A 9,685-nucleotide genomic window follows, 5' to 3' on the forward strand; every position below is an offset into this window, starting at 1 on the left:
AGGTAGAGGGGGTGGTGCAAAGCGAGGCATCAAGGAGTGGATGTGGGTGTGCCGATGTAGAAGGGTGATCCTTGGGGGAGTAGTGGTGTGAAGCGAGGCATCAAGGAGTGGATGTGGGTGTGCCAATGTAGAAGGGTGATCCTTGGGGAGCAGTGGCACGCCCAATCTAAGATGGAGGGAGGAAGGTGGGGAGGGTGGTGTTGGGGAAGGGAGTGGTGAGGGATCGCGAGGTGGTGTGGTATGGGGTGAGGGAAGGAGGGGAAGGGTGGTGGGGGAAGAGGTTGGAGGGGGGAAGCTGGTGCGGGAGAGGATTTTGGCATGGAGGGTTGGTGGGCACCAAGGTGGGCACCAATGGGGGGTGGGTTGGGTGCCAGTTGAGAGGTGGAACAAAGGTGAGGGCCAGGAGGAGATGTTGGGGGGAAGCCTCCGGTGGGATGATCATTGCCCCCATCGTCATCGTTGTCATTGTCGTCGGCGGGGTCTCCCACAAGGGTGGTTGTGTCGAGCGTTTGGAGAAGAAAAAGGCCTTTGCCTCGTGCGCCACTTCGAGGGTGAAGTCATGAGGGAAAACTTTGTGGTTAACACATTTGATTTGACACACTTCACATAATTCCTACGGTTACATGCTTCCCCTTAATGCCCAAATGGTTGCACCATTTATCACTTGTTTTTCAACACTCCCTATTATATAGCATGTGCTATTCTACATACAAACAAGGTCCACTATAGTTACCTTTATACACATTGATCCTCTTCCATGATCTATACCTCTAAATGTTGGTTCCGAGAGGTTCTTGAGTGTGGACACTAGTGGCCCAAACTCTTTCATGGACATGCTCTTTGGTAGGATGTCTATGGCATCCTCCTCTTCTATCGGTGCTCTAATTTTTGCAGTATGCTTTCATTTTATTCACATGCACTGAGTACGACTCATTAGTTTCATTTCAAGACCAAATAATTGGATTTTAAGACTAGTTTTTGAGTTCTTTCTCTTGGCCCTCAAAATAATTCTACTTTATCCTAAGCCCCTTTTTATGTACCTCCTTTGTCAACAATGTGATGAATGAAAGCGTCTCCCAAAACTAATATGCAAGAATAGATAATGCCTTTTCATCTTTACTAAGCCATAAATTCTTCCCATCCTCATGTTTTAGACACTTCTCCCTTCCACTTATAATCCCCCATAAACTATTCTTCATGAAAAAACACAAGTAGGTGACCCATGCATTGGTGGCATAAATTTTTTGCTTGTATGCATATGTGCATACATATGTATGTGTATACACAATTGTGCGTATGTGTATGCATCTAGTTAGTGACCCGCACATTGCCACGGTACAAAAAAACAAAGCATTCACTCCTTGGCTTCCATGTGACTACACCTCATGCCCTCTTCCCTTATTCTGCCATGTGCCCCTCTTCTCCTCAATGCTTAATAGATAAATTGAAAAAGATATAAATATAAAAGTCGTGGACGTGTGTGTTCCTACATCGTACAAATGGTTTTTTCTACACGTGTGTGTGTGTGTGTGTCTATGTTATATACAATGAATGTTCCTACATATGTGTGTGTGTGTGTGTGCATCTCTCCCTATGTTACATACATGTATATACCTCTCTCTCCCTATGTTACATACATGTATATACCTCTCTCTCTCTCTCTCTCTCTCTCTCTCTCTCTCTCCATGAAAAATAAGCATAAACACATGTATGTATTAATAATATCATCGAATAAGTAACGATATCCAGATAAACATGCAAAGAACATCCTTACTGTATAGCAATGAAAAAGATCAATATAGAAAAAACAAAGTGAGAATAAATCAATCAATCTATTGATAAGTAAAAAAAGCAAAGCTTCCGCTTCCTAGAGCCATCAACCCACGGGCAATGTATGACATCGCCACACCAACGTGGTACGATGGTGATACATCAAAAGTACATTGACCATAAAGTGTGGATGTCTTCTTATTTTGTGGACCTACACACAAAAGAGAGAATTATTGATAAAATAAAAATTAATAAATTAATAAAAATCTGTTTATAGGTGATCTTACCACACACAAATGAAGATCGAAATAAAGCTATGCCAAGTGCCACAAAGAACTTGTATATCGAAAGGAGAAGCTCCTATACATGTAGTGAATAAAACCCAAGCCTCTGGTATAGAGTAATCCTTAAAAGAGGCAACACATCTCTCCATGTCAGAATCGTACTCTTTCATAAATAAATATACCCCTAGCTCCTCCATCAGCTCCCATATCTCTCAATTTCCTCATTCATAACTCTGACCATGACACAAAGTCTACCATAGCCGAAAATAAATAAGAAATTAAGAAGTTACATAAAGAAACATACAAATGCTTATATGTTAACACGTGTAATAATTTCTTGGAGTTTACATACCCATCCATCCTTTGTGACCGTCTAGCATAATTCCAGCAACATGTTGATAAGAAAGGGGTGCACATCGAAGAGGTGGCTCTGCAAATAAAGTAAGTTATATAATGTCACATATTTAAATAACTACAAATAAATATAAAGGAAATATAAATAATTGATTAAAAAATTGTTAAGCTTCAACTCTTGACTCCAACATATCCAAAGTGAATGTGATGTCATACATGCTTGTCCCTAAAACAAAATAATTTTTTTAAGAAAGCATACATAAAAGAAAGCACAAGCCATGGAGACTCCTTTTGACATGCATCCTCCTCTTGCCATGTGGTAGGGGAAAGGAGTTAATAGAAAAGATTTATACATACAAAAAGGCACACGCAAAAAGACACATACAAAAAAATTAAAACACACAACTTCAATACAATACCTAAAATTATCACTCAGAAGCATCTAAGATCTCCTTATAAACAATGCTAGTTGTGTTGTAAGCCTACAACTCTTAGATAGAGCTAAAGCATTTGCATCACTATCCTTAAGCAAAACCTTCACCCTAGTCGTGCTTGTGACAATGTAACGTATGATTGCCCATATGTAAACATAGGTGTTACCAAATACAACCCTAACACATTTAGGGTTTGTCCTTGTGATTTTTATCGCCATTTCAAATGCTAGCTGCACAGGATATTGTCTCCATCTCATGTTGACCAACATGTGTGTCTTAGTGCATATGAAGTTAATTCGTGGAATGAAAACTCTTTCTCCAACTTATGTGCTGGTGATGACCTCATGCCTTACAAATTGGTCATGCATTGTTGCAAGTCCCATGTCCAAAAGTTACACAACAATATAATAGGGGCTTCTAACTTTAAACGCAAGCAATGAGGTGGATATGCTCCCCCCATATTGAGACCATTCAAAAATTCAGTGAAGTATAGAAAGGAATTATCTCACTCTCAGCAACAAGTGAGTTTGCACTGAAATACTCTCTAGCCTCACTAGGCATGGCATCCAAAGTAGTTTTATTCACAATATAATAGGGGCTTCTAACTTTAAACGCAAGCAATGAGGTGGATATGCTCCCCCCATATTGAGACCCCCCATATTGAGACCATTCATATTGAGCAATGAGGTGGATATGCTCCCCCCATATTGAGACCATTCAAAAAATCAGTGCAGTATAGAAAGGACTTATCTCACTCTCAGCAACAAGTGAGTTTGCACTGAAATACTCTCTAGCCTCACTAGGCATGGCATCCAAAGTAGTTTTATTCACAATATTAACTTCACTATTTTTTGTAGCACAAGAACAGCCCATTGACTGAAGTATGCAAAGTCTATAATCAACTCTAAGCACACTGAATTGACCATGCCTTTTAGAGAACCATGTATGTTGGTAGAGCTACCGTTTGACTATCAATTATGAGTACACCAAATTGACCAAGTCTTTTAGAGATGATCTTTGCAAAACCATGTATGCTGGTAGAGCCACCATTTGATTATTACCATCATTTGACTATCAATTCTAAGTACACCAAATTGACCAAGTCTTTTAGAGATGATCTTTGCAAAACCATGTATGCTCTTAGAACCACCATTTGACAACTCTCATGTATGCTAGTAGAGCCACCATTTGATTATCACCATTGCAACCTATTCCATTGCCAATATTCATAATCCACTCTTTGAATCCATTGCTTTTGTCAGAGTTGCTGGACACAATCCACATATTCTCAATTAACTTCATAACTTTAATGGAATTCCATAGAAAGAAGTGATACAATGATGCATCAACAATATTCTCTCGTTTACCCTCCTTCATAACTATAGGCAAGATATGTCCATAAGTCATAGTGGTGCTAAAGTTGCAGATTCCAAACCATCCATAACACCTACTTGATTTTACAATTTATGCTTTGTATCAAATGTAGCAATATTTAGTAGTGATATGTATGAACACACTAGGACCAGTTGGGGCACTTTTTCGCTCTTTAGGAGGTTTTTTCCTCCTTGCTACTATACACCCATCTTGGGGTATACTTATCATCTTTGTAAAGCACACATTCATTATCTATCTATCATCTCATTATATTCTCCCTTGAGCTTCTCCACTGTGAGTCTCAAAATGAGTTTGCTCGCTTCTGACCCCGTCTTGAAAAACAAAAATAAAACTTCTCCACTGTGTGTGTGTAAGTGTGCATTCGTGTAACCCGGTTTCCAACATTTGGTATTAGAGCATACGCTCCTTGCCCCTGTTGCTGCTGCCTACCCTTCACCCTGTTCTTGAACCGGATCAAGGAGCCCTTCTGGGAGAAGAAAGAGGAACTTAAAGTGTGAAGTACTTTGTACTAAAGTTTTACGGCTAGATTTTCATTCTGAGCGCATTTTGGGGGCCGTTCGTGTAATTTTTGATTTTTTACAAACATCTTTGGAAATTAGATTTGAACTGTTCTTCATCAGTTTATGGAGTAGTATTGTCAGATCTACTATAGACACGTGTGAAGATACATGTGAAAGCATCATCAGACACTCACCACACCGGATCTTATATACGAGCTACACATCAACGACATCGATCTCTACATCTTTTAAGTAAAATTTCTACTCACTTTACTTTGCATTTCTTGCATACACCTTGCAGGTCTCCATTTTCAGTGGCCTTATTAGCTAGCTACCTTGGTTGCATCAAAGTATCACTTAGCACTTGTTGCAGGTTGTGTGATTACTTACTTGGGTGTTATTAGAAATGGCAGACAATGATGTATTTCGGATGTTATCCGTCGAGGATAAGCTTGACGGGACCAGCTACATGTTATGGTCCTATATAATGTGGTATGTATTGGTAGCCAAAGGGCTATGGAATGTTGTGGTTGTGGTACTAAGAAACATTTTGGTTCCTCTGATGAACATACTACAGAAGGTACATCTATAGACATGGAACTCAGTTTCACATTGTACGTTACCACATGATAGCATACCTCCTACACATGACAACTTGCAACCTTTTCTTAGCTTATGCCCACTCCCCTCTTACACATCTCTTACACATGCATTGAATACATAATAACTAAGCTCCAATTAACACTAACAACTCATTAGTGTTAATTGGAGCTTAGTTATTATGTACTCAATGCATGTGTAGTGTAAAAATTAGCTTAAGCACTAATCAAAGATTAACACATACTATTTTTAATCCTTAATCATGAACCAGTTCACACAATGTTGTATATCATTAGATTACTAATGAAAATGCTAAACTATTTGCATAGTTTATTGTGTCATTAATCTAATAATCAAAGATTAATTAAGGATTAACTTATGCCCTTTTTTTCTTAATGTAATGAGGCAAAGAGAGCAAGAATTCACCAAATGATGAAGAAAGTGATGTAATTGGGTGTTTCAATACTTCTAAATGCTCTCAAAACATTAATTTCGACACCTTGTCTGATCAAAATGGACACAAAAAACACATTTTTTTAAATTTTTAGCACTTGAGATTCATTAATCACCCCCTTAATGGAAAAACCAAACCATTAAGAGTAATTAGTTAATTTCAATAGTTTTTTCATGATTATTTATTTATTTTTTGATGGTTAAGTTTCTTAAAATTGTTGTTAACAATCTAATACACATAAACATAACCAAAAAAGAAAAGAAAAAGAAAAAATTAAGCAAAAAAGCTCTATGTTTAAGCATGAAAGAAAGCAAAAATGCAATGCTAAACTCACTTGATACAATTTGTGCAAACCAAACCTATTTTCACCTACGTGCATGTTCTAATAACACCATTAATAACTCTAAACACCATGAAAGCAACAAATCAAGCAATAAATTAGGTTGAAACACTCTCTTGAAAATTGGAAAAAAAGTGTTAAAAGAGAGCAAAAATCACACAAATCTGCATCAAATCCACCCATTTTTAATGTAATCCCACTAATCAAGAGCATAGGCAATGGGTAGACGGTAGATTAGAGAAAAACAAATGATAAAGCCAAGGGATTGCTCCTCAACAGAGTGACACCAAAAATATTAAGGCTACGAGATAACAAAGAGACCACTCACCTCAACTCATCTCAACATGTCGTGGTGGGTATCTTTTTGATGGCCAGGCTTGTTACCCTTGAGATCTCCAAGCTCAACACCACCATGGGTAGCTTACCATTCGCCTTCTCCCGAGAGCGTTATCATGACATCACATTGCACTATGGGCACTACTCTCTCCTCTCACCTCAAATCACTCTGACACTCACTAGCATATTAGAGATAATATTAGAGAGAGGTTTGGCGAGAGGGAAACCTCAATTGCACAATGGGACAATGTTCTTACATTATGAGAGAAATTACTTGATATACATGGCCATTAGTGTTCACACACACTTAAACTGCGGGTCGAGCAAGCCCCCAAATCTTCTATTCGGCCTATTTCTTATACTTTGCTTCATCTCATATTTTAATTATAAAACTATATATGTCTGCTTGCTAATTTAATTATATATTAAACTAACCTCGTAGAATAACGACAAAGGCAAATTTCAATGGGATTCCTCAATTTCAACAGGATAAAATTGGAGGGTTTTTTAAGCATTGCCGGAACTTGCATGGGATAAAAGCAAGCTGCGGGCTACGGCGGCAGCCTGATAGAAACCTCAGTTCGTCTGTCGCAGCTATTGCCTCCTCGGATCGGGATGTTTCTGTTCGATTGGTTCTACGGCATCCTCTCCTCGCTGGGTCTCTGGCAGAAAGAGGCCAAGATTCTCTTCCTCGGCCTGGACAACGCTGGCAAGACGACCTTGCTTCACATGCTCAAAGATGATGTAAGTCGAGCTAGGGTTAGGGTGAAATTGGTTATCGTTGTGGTTAAGGTTAGGGTTAAGGATATTTCGAAGGATTAGGTTAGTTTAGGGTTTTCGCCTGCATGTGCAGATGAAGATCTGGTGTCATGCAAGATGCACAATGTCCTGACTCTGTTTGTATTGCTAGATCAAGGTCTGTATTCATAAATGTAAGTTTAGCCTGGTGTTTTGCACTGTTTCTCTCTTTTTGCCCACTTTAAATTCACTAGGGAGTTCTTAATTGAAGATAATGGTTGTTTGCATTCAAGCTTGGACATAGCTCTCATGTTATTCAAAGGCTGTATTTCTTACATCAAACCATCAGTGTTTTTGGTCATACAATATTCTCCTTTTATATTCATGGTGGGTGCTGTAACAAGATTTGCAGCAGTTACCAGAAAACCTTAACTTTGAAGGTGAGGAGGAGAGATATGAGGCGATCGTTGAGCAAAGCTTTGAAATCTCTCCCTGTCTCTCCTTCCTAAACACACATACACACACATATATATGTATGTATGTAAGTGTGTTCGTAGCATGCATGTCAGCAACACTTGCTCACTCAAGTTTCTGTGGTGTGCCAGGTTTTTGATTATATTGCAAGCGAATTACCATGTTAATGTTATGATTCAATACTCCCTGCACATGTTGGATAACAGTTACCTGTGTGCTGCAGAGGCTGGCTCAGCACCAACCAACACAGTATCCTACATCAGAAGAGCTTAGCATTGGGAAAATCAAGTTCAAAGCTTTCGATTTGGGTGGGCATCAGATTGCTCGGCGTGTTTGGAAAGATTATTATGCCAAGGTAAGATTCTACATGTGAGATGGTGCATTACCATGATTATCATTTAGGCAGTGGTTTAGGGTTAAGGTTTAAGCTGCCTGTTTTTCAGGTTGATGGCATTGTATATCTTGTGGATGCTGCTGACAAAGAAAGATTTGCTGAATCTAAGAAGGAGCTTGATGGGCTCCTTTCAGATGATTCACTGGTTTCTGTGCCTTTCTTAATCCTGGGAAATAAGATAGACATACCAGTTGCTGCTTCAGAGGATGAGTTGCGATACTTTCTAGGACTCTCCAATTATACTACTGGCAAAGGAAAGGTGACTCTCGGGGATACGAACATGCGACCTATAGAGGTGTTTATGTGCAGTATTGTGCGAAAAATGGGTTATGGAGACGGCTTCAAGTGGTTATCCCAATACATAAAGTAAATTACTGCCATTGTATGCATTGAGAACTGGCACTTTGTATGCTGAGTCCATCAAAAAAGGACTCGCATTGCTGTGGATTATAATTTTCAAAATTTGAAGAAATGTGGTCATTATTCTGTCCACATTTTAGACCTTTCATAGGTTTAATTTATGCAGAGCATGGTATGTTGGTGTGGTAAGTGCTCTGTGAGAAAATTGTGCTCCTCTATGGTAGGTTGGCTTTTTTAAATCCCTCAGGAGTTTCAATTTAGCCCTGGTTAACTTCTCTCCAAATTGCAACTTTGATTCAAACTAATAAAATGATTGTCCCCTCTGCTAACCTCTTTCCTTTCAGCTTGAAGGTTTTCTTGTCCTTACTCTCGCTTTTATGTTCTTATCCCTTCTCTCTTCTATTGGGGCTCTAAATGCCAGAAAAAGTGGATTCTTTGCTGGTTTTTTTTTTGGCCCCAACCCCTCCTCCTTTAAGCCGCCCTTCTTACTCTCACAACCCCTTGAAGTCTCCTTTTGTCAAAGGAAAATGGATAGTGTAGTTTACACATTATGTATGCTTTGAAAAACAGAGTCTGCCTCTCACCAAGTAAAGGTTGTGTTATGTTTCTTGAGTCTCTGGACTCTCTGGTTTTGAGGTAAAAAGGCTCCAAAATGTTCCTTACCACTTAGAATGAAGATTTACATGTTTGTACAATGAATCTTAAATCATTTCCCTATCCTCCTCTATACTTCGGTTCTGGCTTCATCTTTAGAGATTACTTTTAAAGCTTGTCGTATTACACTTTTTGAAATATGGTTTGGGTGTCTAAGGTCTTTTTATGATTGAATTGTAGTTTTGAAAATTGGTGTGTGCTAGGTGGGGCGAAGTGTTTGATTCAGCTATATCATTGCTCTCAAGGGAGAGCTCTCACTGATACTGTATATGGAAATACCTTTTTATCTCCTATTTTTGAATTTAGCTTGGACCCCACCTATTTGTACCTTGAGATTTCATTGTTTAGAACCCCATGCCTAGCGTGTTTAAGGTTTTTTTAATTTAACACGTGTCCGATGGACCTTGAGATTTTGAAAGCCGTAGAGGCTCATAAAAGTGTTATATACTCAAAATTCCTCTTTAAAAGTTTTACAAGCCCCATGTATTTTGCTGTAGCTCCTACAAGAAAACCCCCTTGTGTCGACTCATGTGATCTATTCTTTTTAAGTGAAGGTGGTGGTTTAACAATTTGAACAAATCACCTCTCTCTCTCTCTC

The 9,685-nt window shown here is 38.9% G+C and overlaps 1 protein-coding gene across 1 annotated transcript; it reads left to right on the forward strand.

The window, feature by feature from the left end:
- The first annotated feature begins 6,970 nt into the window (after nucleotides 1–6,970).
- LOC147607205 (small COPII coat GTPase SAR1B-like) lies at nucleotides 6,971–8,693 on the forward strand. The gene is made up of 3 exons (XM_086791340.1): nucleotides 6,971–7,211; nucleotides 7,903–8,034; nucleotides 8,123–8,693. Exons 1-3 carry the CDS (start codon nucleotides 7,083–7,085, stop codon nucleotides 8,441–8,443), a joined length of 582 nt encoding a protein of 193 aa, XP_086647466.1. The 5' UTR covers nucleotides 6,971–7,082; the 3' UTR covers nucleotides 8,444–8,693.
- The last annotated feature ends 992 nt before the right edge of the window (nucleotides 8,694–9,685 follow it).

The sequence above is a fragment of the Cibotium barometz genome, chromosome 56, assembly GCF_041138505.1.
Source record: "Cibotium barometz isolate CiBa-2024 chromosome 56, ASM4113850v1, whole genome shotgun sequence".
NCBI lineage: Eukaryota > Viridiplantae > Streptophyta > Polypodiopsida > Cyatheales > Cibotiaceae > Cibotium > Cibotium barometz.

Excerpts from the sequence above, each read along its gene's own strand:
- LOC147607205 (XM_086791340.1), top strand. The coding sequence starts at position 7,083 with ATGTTTCTGTTCGATTGGTTCTACGGCATCCTCTCCTCGCTGGGTCTC. Across the intron at positions 7,212-7,902 it reads TTCACATGCTCAAAGATGAT|AGGCTGGCTCAGCACCAACC; the intron begins GTAAGTCGAGCT and ends TGTGTGCTGCAG. Across the intron at positions 8,035-8,122 it reads GGAAAGATTATTATGCCAAG|GTTGATGGCATTGTATATCT; the intron begins GTAAGATTCTAC and ends CCTGTTTTTCAG.